General features: G+C 45.0%; 1 protein-coding gene across 1 annotated transcript in view; it reads left to right on the top strand.

The window, feature by feature from the left end:
- The window catches only part of lgi2a (leucine-rich repeat LGI family, member 2a), a 152,550-nt gene that overhangs the window by 97,232 nt on the left and 36,058 nt on the right, over positions 1-19,260 (top strand). Inside the window, exon 6 of the mRNA XM_070863441.1 lies at positions 7,091-7,260. Within this exon, the coding sequence (XP_070719542.1) occupies positions 7,091-7,260 (170 nt within the window). The remainder of the gene's footprint in view (positions 1-7,090; positions 7,261-19,260) is intronic.

The raw sequence follows: 19,260 nt of genomic DNA on the forward strand, positions 1-19,260 counted from the left end.
ATAGTCCAAAAACTGTGCTCTTTAATGGTTAAACTAGACAAGCATTTGCAAAAATAGTTCTTTCTTTTTTTTATGTGTTTATGGGAAAATAAACTCAAGCAAACTTATTCCATTAAAAAATAAAGAATATTAATGCAAGATGGACAGTATGGAACTGAATGTGGACAGGAAGGAAGGGTACGTTTTCCCTCTGCATTTTTTCTTGGTCACCCATCTAATATTGCCAGCGAAAAGTGATGTGTTTGAGCATCTGTGTATAAGGAACAGTTTCTGGCAATATTACTGCCTGGGAAAGAGTTGCACAGGCAGAAAAACCACATGTGAACCTTTGTCACTTTCATTTTGTGTGGACTTATGGAACGATATGGAATAGCGATGTGCTGCTTGAACAGATCATAAACATGAAGGTCTGACTTCATTTTTATTCATTTACGGATGTGGACATCGCCAACAAGGCCAACATTTATTGCCCATTACGAATTCCCCTGGAGAAGGTGGTGTTAAGTCGTCAACTTGAACCGCTGCAGTTCTTGTGGTGAAGGTACTCCCACAGTACTGTGAGGGAGGGAGTTCCAGGATTTTGACCCAGTGACGATGAAGGAACAGCGATATATTTCCAATTCAGAATGCTGTGTGACTGGGAGGGGAACTTGGAGATGGTAGTGTTTCCATGCACCTGCTGCCTTTGTCCTTCCAGGTGTTAGAGGTCGTGGGTTTGGGAGGTGCTGCCAAAGAAGCCTTGACGAGTTGCTGCAGTGCATCTTTTAAATGATACACGCTGGTGGTGGAGGGAGTGAATGTTTAAGGTGGTGGATGGGGTGCCGATCAAGTGGACTGCTTTGTCTTGAATGGTGTTGAGCTTCGAGTGTTGTTGGAGCTGCACTCATCCAGACAAGTGGAGAACATTCCATCACACTCCTGATTTGTGTCTTGTAGGTGGTGGAAAGGCTTTGGGGAGGTGAGTCACTAGCTGCAGAAGACCTAGCGTCTGACCTGCTCTTGTAGCCACAGAATTTATGTGGCTGGTCCAGTTAAGTTCCTGGTCAGTGATGTTGATGGTGGGGGATTCGATGATAATAATGCCATTGAATGTTGGAAGTGGTTATTTCCTGGTATTTATGTGGTGCAAATGTTACCACACAACAGCTCAAGCCTGGATGTTGTCCATGTCTTGCAGCATGCGGGCACGGACTGCTTCATCACCTGAGGAATTGCAAGTGAACTGAACACTGTGCAAACATCAGCGAACATTCCCACTTCTGACCTTAAGATGAAGGGAAGATCACTGGTGAAGCAGCTGAAGATGGTTGGGCTTCGGACACTACCCTGACTTACTCCTGTAGTGATGTCCTGGAGCAAAGATGATTCGTCATCGACAACCACATCTCTCTTCCTTTGTGCTCGGTATGATGCCACCCAGTGGAGAGTTTTCCCTCTAATTCCTCTTGACTTCAATTTTACTAGAGACCTTGGAGCTACACTCGGTCAATCACTCGGGCAGTCACTCTCATTTCATTTCTGGAAATCAGCTCTTTTGTCCGAGTCTGGACCAAGGCTGCAATGAGGTCTGGAGCCGAATTGTCCTGGTGGAACCCAAACTGGGCATCGGTGAGCATTGGTGATTAATCGCTGCTTGATAGCACTGTCAACGCCACCTTCCATCACTTTGCTAATGATTACGAGTCGACTAATGGGGTGGTGATTAGCCGAATTGTATTTTTCCTGCTTTTTGTAGACAGGACATATCTGGACTGAAAGTAGATTTTTTATCATTCGTTCACGGGATATGGGTATCGCAGGCAAGGCCAGCATTTATTGCCTATTTCCTTAATTTCCCTTGAGAAAGCGGCGGTGAGCTACCTTCTTGAACCACTGCAGTCCGTGTAATGAAGGCTCTCCAACAGTGCTGTTAGGGAGGGAGTTCCAGGATTTTGACCCAACGACTATAAAAGAATGGCAATATATTTCCAAGTCAGGATGGTGTGTCATCTGGAGGGGAACTTGCAGGTGATGGTGTTCCCATGCACCTGCTGCTCTCCTCCTTCTAGGTAGTAGAGGTTGCGAGTTTGGGAGGTGCTGCTGAAGAAGCCTTAGCGAGTTGCTGCAGTGCATCTTGTAGATGGTACACACTGCAGCCACAGTGCACCGGTGGTGAAGGGAGTGAATGTTTAAGGCGGTGAATGGGATGCCAATCGAGCAGGCTGCTTTGTTCTGGATGGTGTCGAGCTTCTTGAGTGTTGTTGGAGCTGCACTCACCCAGGCAGGTGGAGGGTATTCCATCACATTCCTGATTTGTGCCTTGTAGATGGTGGAAAGACTTTGGGGAGTAAGGAGGTGTGACACTTGCCACAGAATACCCAGCATCTCAACATCCAAGGGTATTCAATATTCAGGAAAGAGAGACAGAAAGGAAAAGGAGGTGGGGTAGCGTTGCTGGTTAAAGAGGAGAGTAACGCAGTATTAAGGAAGGACATTAGCATGGATGAGGTGGAATCTGTATAGGTAGAGCTGCGGAACACCAATGGGCAGAAAACGCTAGTGGGAGCTGTGTACAGACCACCAAACAGTCATAGTGAAGTTGGGGATGGCATCAAACAGGAAATTAGGGATGCGTGCAATAAAGGTACAGCAGTTATCATGGGTGACTTTAATCTACATATAGATTGGGCTAACCAAACTGGGAGCAATACGGTGGAGGAGGATTTCCTGGAGTGTATAAGGGATGGTTTTCTAGACCAATATGTCGAGGAACCAACAAGAGAGCTGGCCATCCTAGACAGGGTGTTGTCTAATGAAAGAGGATTAATTAGCAATCTTGTTATGCGAGGCCCCTTGGGGAAGAGTGATCATAATATGGTAGAATTCTTCATTAAGATGGAGACTAGAGTCCTGAACTTAAAGAAATGTAACTTCGACGGTATAAGACGTGAATTGGCTAGGATAGACTGGCGAATGATACTTAAAGGGTTGACGGTGGATAGGCAATGGCAGACATTTAAAGATCACATGCATGAACTTCAACAATTATATATCCCTATCTGGCGTAAAAATAAAACGGGGAGGGTGGCTCAACCGTGGCTTACAAGGGAAATTAGGGATAGTGTTAAATCCAAGGAAAAAGCATATAAATTGGCCAAAAAAAGCAGCAAATCTGAGGACTGGAAGAAATATAGAATTCAGCAGAGGAGGACAAAGGGTTTAATTAGGAGGGGGAAAATAGAATATGAGAGTAAGCTTGCAGGGAACATAAAAACTGACTGCAAAAGCTTCTACAGATAAGTGAAGAGAAAAAGATTAGTGAAGACTAATGTAGGTCCCTTACAGTCATAATGGGGAACAAAGAAATGGCAGACCAATTGAACAACTACTTTGGTTCTATCTTCACTAAGGAAGACACAAATAACCTTCCGGAAATACTAGGGGAACGAGGGTCTAGCGAGAAGGAGGAACTAAAGGAAATCCTTATTAGTCAGCAAATTATGTTATGAAAATTGATGGGATTGAAGGCCGATAAATCCCCAGGGGCTGATCGTCTGCATCCCAGAGTACTTAAAGAAATGGCCTGAGAAATAGTGGATGCATTGGTGGTCATTTTCCAACATTCTATAGACTCTGGATCAGTTCCTATGGACTGGAGAGTAGCTAATGTAACACCACTTTTTAAAAAAGGAGGGAGAGAGAAAACAGTGAATTATAGACCGGTCAGCCTGACATCGGTGGTGGGGAAAATGTTGGAATCAATTATTAAAGATGTAATAGCAGTGCATTTGGAAAACAGTGACAGGATCGGTCCAAGTCGGCATGGATTTATGAAAGGAAAATCATGCTTGACAAATCTTCTAGAATTTTTTGAGAATGTAACTAGTAGAGTGGACAAGGGGAAGCCAGTGGATGTGGTGTATTTAGACTTTCAAACGGCTTTTAACAAGGTCCCATTTAAGAGATTAGTGTGAAAAATTAAAGCACATGGTATTGGGGGTAATGTACTGATGTGGATAGAGAACTGACTGGCAGACAGGAAGCAGAGAGTAGGAATAAACGGGGTCCTTTTCAGAATGGCAGGCAGTGACTAGTGTGGTACCGCAATGTTCAGTGCTGGAGCCCCAGCTATTTACAATATACATTAATGATTTAGACGAAGGAATTGAATGTAATATCTCCAAGTTTGCAGATGACATTAAGCTGGGTGGCAGTGTGAGCTGTAAGGAGGATGCTAAGAGGTTGCAGGGTGATTTGGACAGGTTAGGTGAGTGGGCAAATACATGGCAGATGCGGTATAATGTGGATAAATGTGAGGTTATCCACTTTGGTGGTAAAAACAGGAAGGCAGAATTTTATCTGAATGGCAGCAGATTAGGAAAGGAGGAAGTGCAACGATACCTGGGTGTCATGGTACATCAGTCATTGAAAGTTGGCATACAGGTGCAGCAAGCGGTGAAGAAAGCAAATGACATGTTGGCCTTCATAGCAAGAGGATTCGAGTATAGGAGCAGGGAGGTCTTAGTGCAGTTGTACAGGGCCTCGGTAAGGCCACTCCTTGAATATTGTGTGCAGTTTTGGTCTCCTAATCTGAGGAAGGACATTCTTGCTATTGAGGGAGTGCGGCGAAGGTTCACCAGACTGATTCCCGGGATGACTGGACTGACAGATGAAGAAAGACTGGATCGACTAGGCTTGTATTCAATGAAATTTAGAAGAATGAGAGGGGATTTCATAGAAACTTATGAAATTCTGACGGGATTGGACAGGTTAGATGCAGGAAGAATATGCCCGATATTGGGGAAGTCCAGAACCAGGGGTCACAGTCTAAAGATAAGGGGTAAGCCATTTAGGACCGAGATTAAGAGAAACTTCTTCACTCAGAGAGTTGTGAGTAGGTGGAATTCTCTACCACATAAAGTTGTTGGGGCCAGTTCGTTAGATATATTCAAAAGGGAGTTAGATGTGGCCCTTATGGCTAAAGGGATCAAGGGGTATGGAGAGAAAGCAGGAATGGGGTACTGAAATGCATGATCAGCCATGATCATATTGAATGGTGGTGCAGGCTCGAAGGGCCGAATGGCCTACTCCTGCAACTATTTTCTATGTTTCTATGTTTCTATGTTTCAGCTGCTCTTGTCGCCACAGTATTTATATGGCTGGTCCAGTTAAGTTTTTGGTCAATGGTAACTCCCAGGATGTTGATGGTGGGGGATTTGGCAATGGTAATCCCATTGAATGTCATGGGGCAGTGGTTGTTGGAGATAGTCATTGCCTGGCAGTTGCATGGAGTGTATGTTACTTGCCACTTATCAGCCCAAGCATTGATGTCGCCCAGGTCTTGCTGCATGCGAGTATGGACCGCTTCATTATCTGAGAAGTTGCGAATGGAACTGAACACTGTTCAATCATCAGCGAACATCCCCGCTTTTCAGCTTATGATGGAGAGCAGGTCATTGATGAAGCAGCTGAAGATGGTTGGGCCTCGGACACTGCCCTGAGGAACTACTGCAGCGATGTCCTGAGGTTGAGATGATTGACCACTAACAACCACAACCATCTTCCTTTTTTGCTCGGTATGATTCCAGCTAACTTCAATTTTACTAGCGCTCCTTGGTGCCACGCTCAGTCAAATACTGCCTTGTTGTCAAAGTCAGTCACTCTCACCTCACCTCTGGAATTCAGCTCTTTTGTCCGTGTTTTTCCAAGGCTGTAATGAGGTCTGGAGCCGAGTGATCTTGGCGGAACCCAAACTGAGCTTCAATGAGAAGGTTGTTGGTGATTTAGTGCTGCTTGATAGCACTGTCGACGACACCTTCCATCACTTTGCTGATGATTGAGAGTTGACTGATGGGGTGGTACTAGGTCGGATTGGACTTGTCTTGCTGTTTGTGGACAGGACATGCCTGGGCAGTTTTCCACATTGTTGGTTGTATGCCAGTGTTGTAGCTGTACTGGAACAGCTTGGCTAGAGGTATGGCTAGTTCTGGAGCACAAGTCTTCAGCATGGCAGCCAGGATGTTGTCGGGGCCCACAGCCTTTGCTGCGCACAGCGATTTCTTGATATCATGTGGAGTGAATCGAAATTGGCTGAAGACTGGCTTCAGTGATGATGGGTATGTCAGGAGGAGGCCGATGTGTCATCCACTCGGCATTTCTGGCTGAGGATGTTTGTAAACGCTTCAGCCTTGTCTTTTGCACTTTTATGCTGGACTCCGGCATCATTGAGGATGGGGATATTCATGGAGCCTCCTCCTCCCATTAGATGTTTAATTATCCATCACCATTCATGACTGGGTGTGGTGGAATACAGTTCTTCTGCTGCTGATGGCCCTCAGCGCCTCATGGATGGCCAGCTTTGAGCTACTAATCTGTTCTGAATCTATCCTATTTAGCACGGTGGTAGCACCACATAACACGATGGAGGGTGTCCTCAGTGTGAAGACAGGACTTTGTCTCCACAAAGGCTGTGTGGTGATCACTGCTACCAATGCTGTCATGGACAGATGCATCTACAACAGGTGGATTGGTGAGGATGAGGCCAAGTAGGTTTTTCTCTTGTGTTGGTTCTCGCACCACCTGCCGCAGGTCCATTCTGGCAGCTATATTCTTTAGGACTTGGCCAGCTCGGTCAGTAATGGTGCTACTGAGCCACTCTTGATGATGGACATTGAAGTCCCTCACCCAGAGTACATTCTGTGCCCATGCTACCCTCAGTGCTTCTTCCAAGTGGTGTTCATCAGCTGAGGGAGGGCGGTAGGTGGTAATCTGTAGGAGGTTTCATCTGATTTGACCTGATGCCATGAGACATCATGGGGTGATGACAACAGAATTGAAGGAGAGAGGAACAGTACCTGAGGAGAGAGAAGCGTTAACAATGTCAGCTAATATGGGAACCAGAAAAGGAAGTTGGGTGGTCAGCAGTTTAGTGGGAATAAGGTCAAGAATATGGCTCCCTTTTCTCTCTCCCTCCCACCAAGATGGTAGCAGTCACTGGATTTCTGTTCTCTGGAGAGAGGTGGGTTCCTCAGATGTATCCCTCATGGTGTGGGCAATCAAATGGGGCGACGTCCCATTGCAAATATTTATTCTATTTTCTTTAACTACTTAGAGATTTACGTGGAAATGAGCTCCAATGTGACTGTAAAACAAAATGGATGATCACTTGGTTGAAGACCATAAATGCCACTGTGACTGATGTATTCTGTGCTGGCCCACCAGATCATGAGCGAAAGAAACTAATAGATATGACAACTTCTGACTTTGACTGCATGTCAACAGGTATGTTTTCTTCCATATTATATGCAAGCAAATTGATTGTAGAAATGTATTATTGTCAGTTATTTTAGTCACAGGTCTATTAATGGTCTTAACAAATATTTGTAAAAACTATGTAATAATAAAAATAATAAGCACAAAATTTGGCCCATCAAACTCACAGTTTTATTCATTATTTTCCATTGATTCTGTCTCTCAGAATCGCAACATATCTAACCTATATATATGTAAATAAAGCAAGCAATGTGGAGAATAAGAATGCTGATCATTTTCTGGATGTCTTTTGTTGACTGCATCTTGATTGGGATGTCTGTCTCTGGTTAAACATAACTTTTAGACCACCAATCAATCGTTCAGTGTGTAAAATGCACCATTAACTTTGAGCTCTGAGTTAGCTGACCCAAGCTGGATCTGTAGTAGGTATGCTACAATTGGCTTCAATGCTCCTCGACTAGTAAGGGGAAAAAAAAAACAAAGTTCCCACTCCTGATCACTATTCAGTGATTTCTAGCTAGGAAGTGCCTGTGTGTAGATATTTGCAATTAATTGGTTACCTTAATGCCTCCCCCTAAAGTGAAATAGCCTGACAACCTCACTGTACATGAATAAATTTCACTATAGCGAGGGACTGTTTGCTACATGATTCAGCAACTTCAGTGAATGCAGGCAGAAAAATGAGGGAAAAACAGGAAATACTGGAAATGCAGGTCAGTTAGCATCTGAAAGAGAAAGGTGAGATATTGGCCCTGATATTAATCTGAAGGTTAATTAATTTGGAAAAGCACAATTTAGTCAGGCAGAGTCAGCATGGATTTATGAAGGGGAAGTCATTTTTGACAAATTTGCTGGAATTCTTTGAGGATGTAATGAATAGGGTGGATAAAGGGGAACCAGTGGATGTGGTGTATTTGGACTTCCAGAAGGCATTTGACAAGGTGCCACATAAAAGGTTAGTGCACAAGATAAAAGTTCACGGGGTTGGGGGGAATATATTAGCATGGATAGAAGATTGGCTAACTAACAGAGAACAGAGAGTCGGGATAAATGGTTCATTCTTGGATTGGCAAGTAGTGGGGTGCCATAGGGATCAGTGCTGGGACCCCAACTATTTACAATCTATATCAACGACTTGGATGAATGGACCGAGTGTAACATGGCCAAGTTTGCTGACGATACAAAGATGGGAGGAAAAGCAATGTGTGAGGAGGACACACAAAATCTGCAAAAGGACATAGACAGGCTGAATGAGTGGGCAAAAATTTGGCAGATGCAGTATAATGTTGGAAAATGTGAGGTTGTGCACTTTGGCAGAAAAAAAATCGAAGAACAAGTTATTATTTAAATGGAGAAAAATTGCAAAGTGCTGCAGTACAGCGGGACTTGGGGTCCTGGTGCATGAAACACAAAAGGATAGTATGCAGGTACAGCAAGTAATCAGGAAGGTCAATCGAATCATGGCCTTTATTGCAAAGGGGTTTGAGTATAAAAGCAGGGAAGTCTTGCTACAGTTATACAGGATATTGGTGAGGCCACACCTGGAATACTGCGAACAGTTTTGGTTTCCATATTTAAGAAAGGATATACTTGCTTTGGAGGCATTTCAGAGAAGGTTCACTAAGTTGATTCCGGAGATGAGGGGGTTGACTTATGAGGAAAGGTTGAGTAGGTTGGGCCTCTTCTCATTAGAATTTGGAAGAATGAGAGGTGATCTTATCGAAATGTATAAGATTATGAGGGGGCTTGACAAGGTGGATGCAGAGAGGATGTTTCCACTGATAGGAGAGACTAGAACTAGGGGGCTTAATCTTAGAATAAGGGGCCGCCCATTTAAAACTGAGATGAGGAGTGTCATGACAAGGAGGAATTTCTTCTCTCAGAGGGTTGTAAATCTGTGGCACTCACTGCCTCAGAGAGCTGTGGAAGCTGAGTCATTGAATAAATATAAGACAGAGATAGACAGTTTCTGAACCGATAAAGGAATAATGGGTTATGGGGAGCGGGCAGGGAAGTTGACCTGAGTCAATGATTGGATCAGCCATGATCGTATTAAATGGCGGCACAGGCTCGAAGGGCCGTATGGCCTACTCCTATTTCTATTTCTGATGTTCTTATGTTCTTAAGGTGGCTTCCGAGTGGGGTGTGGGTGTTGGGGGGAGGAGGGGAAGTGCGGGGCGACAGGGTGGTGGAATTGTGTGGGCGAAACCCGGAAGTCAACTGAACAGGTCAGATTCTGCGATTGCAATTCACTTGAAGCAATTTATTTTGACATCCATGATTCACATCTCCAAGTTACCCAGCAGGTGTGATGTGCACCTGCAGGACACGGTTTCAGCTGTATTTACATGGAGAATGCACAGATGAAAATTGGAGGTGTTTACAGTGGATGCACATAGAGCAAGGCCAGCGCCTGGATTCAATGATGCATCACTGCAATTACTGCTGATTGCAGTCAGGAAAAGGAGGCACATACTTTTCCCCAACAATGGTAGGAAGATACTTGCTGCTTTCACCAAGAAGGCGTGTTTGGAGGTAGTTGAGCAGTAGGAGCGTTGTGTCCCGGTCATGGGTGCAATTTGGGAAGCAATTTAATGACCGAACTAGGTCAGGAAAAGTGAGTACATTTGCTGTTGAACTACATCCTGCGGGTTAAGCCCCTGCCCCCTTTCACTCTGTCTTGCAAAGTGTTCTCCATCACATCACTCCTCACACCCACTCAACTTGTAGCAGCACCTAGCCATCACTTTCTATGCACTTCATTACCTCTCCATTTATCCATCCACCATTGCTACTCACCCTAATCCTTATGCAGTGTGATGCATGTGTCTCAAAGTCACTGTCACCGAATCCACTGCACCCATTGGATGAATACCTCACCTTCACTCACTCGCACGTTTGTATTTTCACCCCTTATAGGCAAGGAGAACTGAAATCTCAAGGGAGGGGGGGGGAGGACTGGATGTGGGCTGCCGCAAATAATCCAGCTAATAGATGCAGAGGAGGAGGCCCTGGAGATAAGTGGCACATTTGCGTCCCTCTCAGTCGGAGACGAAAAGACAGGGAACTCACAGCTAGTGACAGAATTACAAATATTTCTAACACAGATATGCTGCCTTTGTTTCATCAATGATGGAATGATGGGAAGACTGAGTATTGTGATTGTCAAGATTGTGACTTTGCCATGACTAAATCATATCCCTTTCTTTTGTTTTCCAGAGCCTTCACATGTTCAGCAAGTGTCGCAGGACATCCATGAGGACAATTCCTCAAAGGACCTCATTCCCTTTGAGGGCGCACTGTCACAGGACCTGCAGCCATGCACCAGCACAAATACTCGCACTTTAGTGGGTCCACTTAGACAGTTAGTTAGGTTCTCACTTGGTGATTCACACCTCACAAGTGAGCATGAGCAGATACAGGTGGCAGGCACAGTTGTGGAGAGTCCACGTCAGGGACACAATCCTCTCCAAGCTCTGCTCAGTTGGACATAGGTGCTGAAACCTTGGGGCTATCATTGAGAAGAATGCCAGAGGTGCATCAGCAACTTAGCCAGGTACTGACAGACATGCTACACACACTCTCTACAATAGCAGAGAGAGTGGAGGGGTCCAACTCGATGACGAGTGGATTGGTGGCGCAGGGAATTGCGAGAATGTCTGCCATGGAGAGAGAAGCTGCCTCCATGGAGTTTCAAGCACGGCTCTCAAATGAATCCTCCTCCACCTGAAAAGCTCTTTGCTGTGCAGTGTTGTGCAGGACGCAGCACAGCACTATTACTCTGGACACTCTTGCTGGCGAATATTGGAGGGTGCCTCCAGATCTACACAAAAGCAAAGTACTGTGGATGCTGGAATCTGAAATAAAAACAGAAAATGCTGGAAATCTCAGCAGGTCAGGCAGTAGCTATAGAGAGAGAAACAGTTAACATTTCAGGTCGATGACCCTTAGTCAGAACTGGCGAATGTTCGAAATGAACAGATTCTTAAGGAGCACTGAAAGGGGGAGGAGAGGAAAGAACAAAAGGGAAGGTCTGTGATAGGGTGGAAGGCAGGAGAGATTAGAGAGACAAAAGGGTTGATGGGCCGACTTGAGATGGTTATGGCAGGAGTTAGAAAAAGGTTAGTCTACATCGGATGTAATTACCAGCTGCCATGGGAAACAGAGAGAAAAAAAGTTACATAAAGATCGGGGAGGAGGGGGGGGTTAAAAAAAGGAGGAAAGGGAGCCAAATATGGGCGGAAATTATGGTCTGAAATTGTTGAACTCGATGTTGAGTCGAGAAGGCTGTCAAGTGCCTGAACGAAAGATGAGGTGCTGTTCCTCGAGCTTACGTTGAGCTTCATTGGAACAGTGCAGGATGCCGAGGACGGCGATGTCGGAGTGGGAGTGGAGCGGGGAATTAAAGTGACTGGCGACCGGAAGCTCAGGGTCACGCTTACGGATTGAACGGAGGTGCTCCGCAAAGTCGCCACGCAATCTGCGTTTGGTCTCCCCAATGTAGAGGAGATCTCATCGTGAGCAGGGAATACAGTATACTAAATTGAAAGAAGTACAGGTAAATCGCTGTTTCACCTGGAAGGAGTATTTGGGGCCCTGGACAATGGGAAGGGACGAGGTAAAATGGCAGGTGTTGCATCTCCTGCGCTTGCACGGGAAGGTGCCGTAGGAAGGCGAGGGGGTACTGGGGATGACTGCGGAATGGACCAGGGTGTCGCAGAGGGAGCTGAGAGGGAAGGGAAGAGAAAGATGTAATTGTTGGTGGGATTATACTGGAGGTGGCAGAAATGGCGGAGGATGATCCGTTGAACGTGGAGCTGGTGGGGTGAAAGGTGAGGACAAGGGGAACCCTGTCATTGTTCTGAGAGGGAGGGGAAGGAGTGAGAGCAGAAGTGTGGGAAATAGAAAGGACCATGGTAACCATGGAAGTGGGGAATCCTCGGTTGAGGAAAAAGGAAGACATGTCAGAGGCACTAGTGTGGAAGGTGACGTCGTCAGAGCAGATGCGACGGAGACAGAGAAACTGGGGAAATTGAATGGAGTCCTTACAGGATGCGGGGTGGTGGAAGTGTAGTCCAGGTATCTGTGGGAGTCAATGGGCTTATAGTGAATGTTTGTCAATAGTCTATCCCCAGAAATGGAGGCAGAGAGGCCGAGGAAGGGAAGGGAAAAGTCAGAGATGGATCAGGTGAAGGTGAGGGAAGGGTATAAATTGGATGCAAAGTGAATAACATTTTCTAGTTCGAGGCGAGAGCAGGAATTGGCACCGATACAGTCATCAATGTACCAGAAAAAGAGGTGAGGGAGGGGACCCAAGCAGGACTGGAACAAAGACTGTTCCACAAAAAAGCAGGCATAGCTCGGACCCATGCGGGTTCCTATAGCAACACTTTTAATTTGGAGAATTTCTAGACCTATCTAGGCACCTGAAGCGCATTTTCAACATTCCGATGGCTTGCTCTATGACACACCTAATGGACATGTGGCTCTTGTACCATTCCTGTGCTTCATTGGTGGGGTTCCTCACAGGTGTCTTGAGCCCTTAAGTCTGCTTCCAAGAACGAAAAGGTCTGAAATGTTGGGCTGTCGCAGTATGATTGCTTCATCACAGCTCCCAGGGAATCTGGCACACACCTGCCTGAACCTTTTCTTGTGCTTGCACACCAGCTGCGCATTGATGGACAAATATACCTTGCAGTTTATAAAAACTCCTGGTTGCTGTGGTGGTGTTTGAATTGCCGTGTGTGTGCAGTCAATGGCACCCTGTAACTGAGGGAATCCAAGCATAGAGGCAAGTGCGAGTGCCCTCTCATTCTGGCTGTTGTCATCACATAACTCCCAGCACTGGCAAGCAATCCATCCGTCAACTGCCTTATGCATTTATGTGCAGCGGACTGCAGAACCCTCAAAATATCTCCAGTAGTACTTTGGAAGGAACCAGAGGCAAAAGAATTGATGGCAGTGGTGACCTTAACAGCCATTGGTAATAAGCGACCGCCAGGTCAAGCAATTAGTAGGTCTTCTTAGAAACATAGAAACATAGAAAATAGGTACAGGAGTAGGCCATTCGGCCCTTCGAGCCTGCACCACCAATCAATAAGATCATGGCTGATCATTCACCTCAGTACCCCTTTCCTGCTTTCTCTCCATAACCCTTGATCCCTTTAGCTGTAAGGGCCATATCTAACTCTCTCTTGAATATATCAATGAACTGGCATCAACAACTCTCTGCAGTAGAGAATTCCACAGGTTAACAACATTCTGAGTGAAGAAGTTTCTCCTTATCTCAGTCCTAAATGGCTTACCCCTTATCCTTAGACTGTGACCCCTGGTTCTGGAACTCCCCAGCAACGGGAACATTCTTCCTGCCTCTCACCTGTTCAATCCCGTCAGAATTTTATATGTTTCTATGAGATCCCCTCTCATTCTTCTAAACTCCAGTGGATACAAGCCCAGTTGATCCAGACTCTCCTCATATGTCAGTCCTGCCATCCCAGGAATCAGTCTGGTGAACCTTCGCTGTACTCCCTCAATAGCAAGAACGTCCTTCCTCAGATTAGGAGACCAAAACTGAACACAATATTCCAGGTGTGGCCTCACCAAGGCTCTGTAGAACTGTAGTAAGATCTCCCTGCTCCTATCTTCTAGCTATGAAGGCCAACATGCCATTTGCCTTCTTCACTGCCTGCTGTACCTGCATGCCAAACTTCAATGACTGATGTACCATGACACCCAGATCTCATGGCACTTCCCCTTTTCCTAATCTGTCACCATTCAGATAATATTCTGTCTTCTTGTTTTTGCCACCAAAGTGGATAACCTCACACTTATCCACATTATACTGCATCTGCCATACATTTGCCCACTCAACGAACCTGTCCACGTCACCCTGCAGCCTCTTAGCAACCTCCTCACAGCTCACACCGCCACCCAGCTTAGTGTCATCTGCAAACTTGGAGATATTACATTCAATTCCTTCATCTAAATCATTGATGTATATTGTAACTAGCTGGGGTCCCAGCGCTGAACCCTGCAGCATCCCACTGGTCACTGCCTGCCATTCTGAAAAGGACCCATTTATTCCAACTCTCTGCTTCCTGTCTGCCAACCAGTTCTCTATCCACGTCAATACATTACCCCTGATACCATGTGCTTTAATTTTGCACACTAATCTCTTAAATGGGACCTTGTCAAAAGTCTTTTGAAAGTCCAAATACACCACAACTACTAGTTCTCCCTTGTCCACTCTACTAGTTACATCCTCAAAAAATTCTCGAAGATTTGTCAAGCATGATTTCCCTTTGATAAATCCATGCTGACTTGGACCGATCCTGTCACTGCTTTCCAAATGCGCTGCTATTTCATCTTTAATAATTGATTCCAACATTTTTCCCACCACCGAAGTCAGGCTAACTAGTCTATAATTCCCTGTTTTCTCTCTCTCTCCTTTTTAAAAAAGTGGTGTTACATTAGATACCCTCCAGTCCATAGGAACTGATCCAGAATCAATAGAATGTTGGAAAATAATGACCAATGCATCCACTATTTCTAGGGCCACTTCCTTAAGTACTCTGGGATGCAGCCTATCAGGCCCTGGGGATTTATCGGCCTTCAATCCCATCAATTTCCCCAACACAATTTCCTGACTAATAAGGATTTCCTTCAGTTCCTCCTTTTCGCTAGACCCTCGAACCCCTAGTATTTCTGGAAGGTTATTTGTGTCTTCCTTAGTGAAGACAGATCCAAAGTATTTGTTCAATTGGTCTGCCATTTCTTTGTTCCCCATTATAAATTCACCTGATTCTGACTGCAAAGGACCTACATTGGTCTTCACTAAGCTTTTTCTTTTCATATATCTATAGAAGCTTTTGCAGTCAGTTTTTATGTTCCCTGTAACCTTCCTCTTATACTCTATTTTCCCCCTCCTAATTAGACCCCTTGTCCTCCTCTGCTGAATTCTAAATTTCTCGCAGTCCTCAGGTTTGCTGCTTTTTCTTGCCAATTTTTCTGGCCAATTTTTATTTTCTGGCCAATTACTATTGTGTTAATTTACTCTTTAACCAGCAACGCTACCCCACCTCCTTTTTCTTTCTGTCTATCCTTCCTGAATGTTGAATACCCCTGGATGTTGAGTTCTCAGCTTTGGTCACCACGCAGCCATGTCTCCGTGATGCCAATTATATCATATTCGTTTATTGCTGCCTGCGCATTTAATTCGTCCACCTTATTATGAATACTCCTCACATTGAGGCACAGAGCCTTCAGGCTTGTCTTTTTAACACATTTTTCCCCTTTAGAATTTTGCTGTAATGTGGCCCTTTTTGATTTTTGCCTTGGGTTTCTCTGCCCTCCACTTTTACTTTTTTTCTTTCTATCTTTTGCTTCTGCCCCCATTCTACTTCCCTCTGTCTCCCTGCATATGTTCCCATCCCCCTGCCATATTAGTTTAACCCCTCCCCAACAGCACTAGCAAACATTCCCCTAGGACATTAGTTCCAGTCCTGCCCAGGTTCTTCTTGGAAGTTGTAGATATCTCCCATCATCTGATGTGACAACCTCAGCCTGCAGAAGCACTGCTGTTCTGAGAGGTCAGGAAAGCTGAGCCTCTGTCTGTAAACCCTGTAAAGTGGGTAGTGCTTACTGCAACCTTGGCCCCTCTCCTGTGCACCCTTCCCCTGTGCACCACTTCCCTGTACACCCTCTCCTGTGCACCTCTCTCCTGTGCACCCTTCCCCTGTGCACCCTTCTCCTGTGCACTCCTCTCCTGTTGAACCCCTTCCTGTGCACCATTCCTCTGTGCACCATTCCCCTGTACACCCCTCTCCTGTGCACCATTCCCCTGTGCATCATTCCCCTGTGCACCCCTCCCCTGTGCACCATTCCCCTGTGCACCATTCCTCTGTGCACCCCTCTGCTGTGCACCCCTCTCCTGTGCACCCCTCTCCTGTGCACCATTCCTCTGTGCACCCCTCTCCTGTGCACCATTCCTCTGTGCACCCCTCTCCTGTGCACCATTCCTCTGTGCACCCCTCTCCTGTGCGCCCCTCTGCTGTGCATCCCACCCCTCTGCACCCCTCTCCTTTGCACCTGCTGATCCCACCACAGCACGTCGTCGCTGGTGTGGATGTTGATGGTCTTCCTCTTCTGATGTACTGCTAAATACATCCAAGGTGCCTCCCATCCTGATCTTATCAATTTCAAAGTCTCCAAAGTTGAGAAAAAGCTGTATCCACATAAGAACTCTCTGCCAAATGTTTGCCAGAGGGAACTGATACACCAGCTGTAATAAGTGAGCTTTTATTCAGAAGGGGCAATCACAAGTTTAAATACACATCTGAATTGCGGCTCAATCTCGCCTCAGTTTCACTGTTCATACAAACATAAGAAATAGAAGCAGGAGTCGGCCATTTGGCCCATCGAGCCTGCTCCGCCATTCAATAAGATCATGGCTGATCTGATCATGGAGTCAGTTCCACTTTACTGCCGCTCCCCATAACCCTTTACTGCCTTATCACTCAAAAATCTGTCTAACTCTGCTTCCACAGCTATCTGGGTCAGAGAATTCCATAGATTTACAACCATCTGAGAGAAGAAATTCCTCCTCATCTCAGTTTTAAATGGGCGGTTCCTTATTCTGAGACTATGCCCCCTAGTTTTAGTTTCCACTATGAATGGAAATATCCTCTCTGCATCCATCTTGTCGAGCCCCCTCATTATCTTCTATGTTTCGATAAGATCACCTCTCATTCTTCTGAACGCCAATGTTTATAGGCCCAACCTAATCAACCTATCTTCATAAGTCAACCCCCTCACCTCCGGAATCATCCTAGTGAACCTTCTCTGAACAGCCTCCAATGCAAGTCTATCCTTCCTTAAATACGGAGACCAAAACTTTACAAGGTACTCCAGGTGTGGCCTCACCAATACCCTGTATAGTTGTAGCAGGACTTCTCTGGTTTAATACTCTATCCCCCTTGCAATAAAGACCAACATCTATTTACCTTCCTGATTACTTGCTGTACATGCATACGAACTGTTTGTGTGTCATGCACAAGGACCGTACTGCAACATTTTGCAATTTTTCTCCATTTAAATTGTAATTTGTCTTTCTATTTTTTGTGCCAAAGTGGATAACCTCACATTTTCCCACATTATACTCTAGCTGCCAAATTTGTGCCCACACTTAGCCTGTTTATATCCCTTTGCAGATTTTTTGTGTCCTCCCCACAATTTGCTTTCCCACCAATCTTTGTTTCATCAGCAAACTTGGCTACATTACACTCAGTCCTTTCATCCAAGTCATTAATATAGATTGTAAATAGTTGAGGACCCAGCACCGATCCCTGTGGCACCCCACTAGGCACTGTTTGCCAATTGGAAAATGACCCATTTATCCCGACTCTCTGTTTTCTGTTAGTTAGCCAATCCTCAATCCATGCTAATATATTACCCCCAACCCCGTGAACTTTTATCTTGTGCAGTAACCTTTTATGTGGCATCTCATCGAATGCCTTCTGGAAATCCAAATACACCACAGCCACTGGTTCTCCCTTATCCACCCTGCTCATTACATCCTCAAAGAACTCCAGCAAATTTGTCAAACATGATTTCCCTTTCATAAAACCATGCTGACTCTGCTTGATTGAATTATGATTTTCCAAATGTCCCGCTACTGCTTCCTTAATAATGTACTCCAGCATTTTCCCAATGACAGATGTTAGGCTAACTGGTCTATAGTTTCCTGCTTTTTGTGTGCCTCCTTTTTTAAATAGGGGCATTACATTTGCAGTTTTTCAATCTGCTGGGACCTCCCCAGAATCCAGGGAATTGTGGTAGATTACAACCAATGCATCCACTGTCTCTGCAGCCTCTTCTTTTATGACTCTAGGATGTACGCCATCAGGTCCAGGGGATTTGTCCCATTATTTTACCGAGTACTACTTCTTTAGTGATAGTGATTGTATTAAGTTCCTCCCTCCCTATAGCCCCTTGATTAACCACTATTGGGATGTTTTTAGTGTCTTCTACCGTGAAAACCGATACAAAATATTTGTTCAACGTTTCTGCCATTTCCCTGTTCTCCATTATTAATTCCCCAGTCTCATCCTCTAGGGGACTAACATTTACATTAATCACTCTTTTCCTTTTTATGTACTTGTAGAAATTCTTACTATCTGTTTTTATATTTTGTGTTAGTTTACTCTCATAATCTATCTTCCCTCTCTTTATCATTTTTTTAGTCGTTCTTTGCTGGCTTTTAAAAGTTTCCCAATCCTCTGGCCTCCCACTAGTCTTGGCCACATTTTATGCCCTTGTTTTCAGTTTGATACCCTCCCTTATTTCCTTTGTTAGCCACGGACGGTTATCCCTTCTCTTACAGTCTTTCCTTCTCATTGGGATATATTTATGTTAGAACATAAGAATGTAAGAAATAGGAACAGGAGTAGGCCATACAGCCCCTCGAGCCTGCTCCGCCATTCAAGATCATGGCTGATCTGATCATGGACTCAGCTCCACTTCCCTGCCCGCTCCCCATAATCCCTTATCGTTTAAGAACGTTGTTGCGAGTTATGAAATATCAGTTTCCAGAACCCTGGGAAACCCATGCTGGAGAAAAAAAACACCTTATTAACGTCCCCGAAGAATGTTAATTGAACCAATAACTACCCGCCCGCCTGCACTAATTAAAGCCCCGACTTCCGTGAGTAGATTATTTGCAGGCATGGCTCTGTTAAATAGGGAAGTGCCCCCAACCCATTCTTGGGGGTTAAAATTCCCCTCAGAAGTGGTCAGATAGTTAATGTTACCTTGAGAATTATATATCTTTTCCACTTTAAAATAAAATACAATGCTACTTTATGTCACAACTTGGCAATTAGCATATCAATTAAAAACATAATGACTTTTAGATTATTTATTTTGGTTTGTATCAAATAGTCCCTATTTAATGTTGTACATTTATTAAAGATTAAAGGCAATGGGGTAATTTTAACCTAACCCGTTGACTTC

Source organism: Pristiophorus japonicus, chromosome 2, assembly GCF_044704955.1.
Source record: "Pristiophorus japonicus isolate sPriJap1 chromosome 2, sPriJap1.hap1, whole genome shotgun sequence".
Lineage (NCBI taxonomy): Eukaryota > Metazoa > Chordata > Chondrichthyes > Pristiophoridae > Pristiophorus > Pristiophorus japonicus.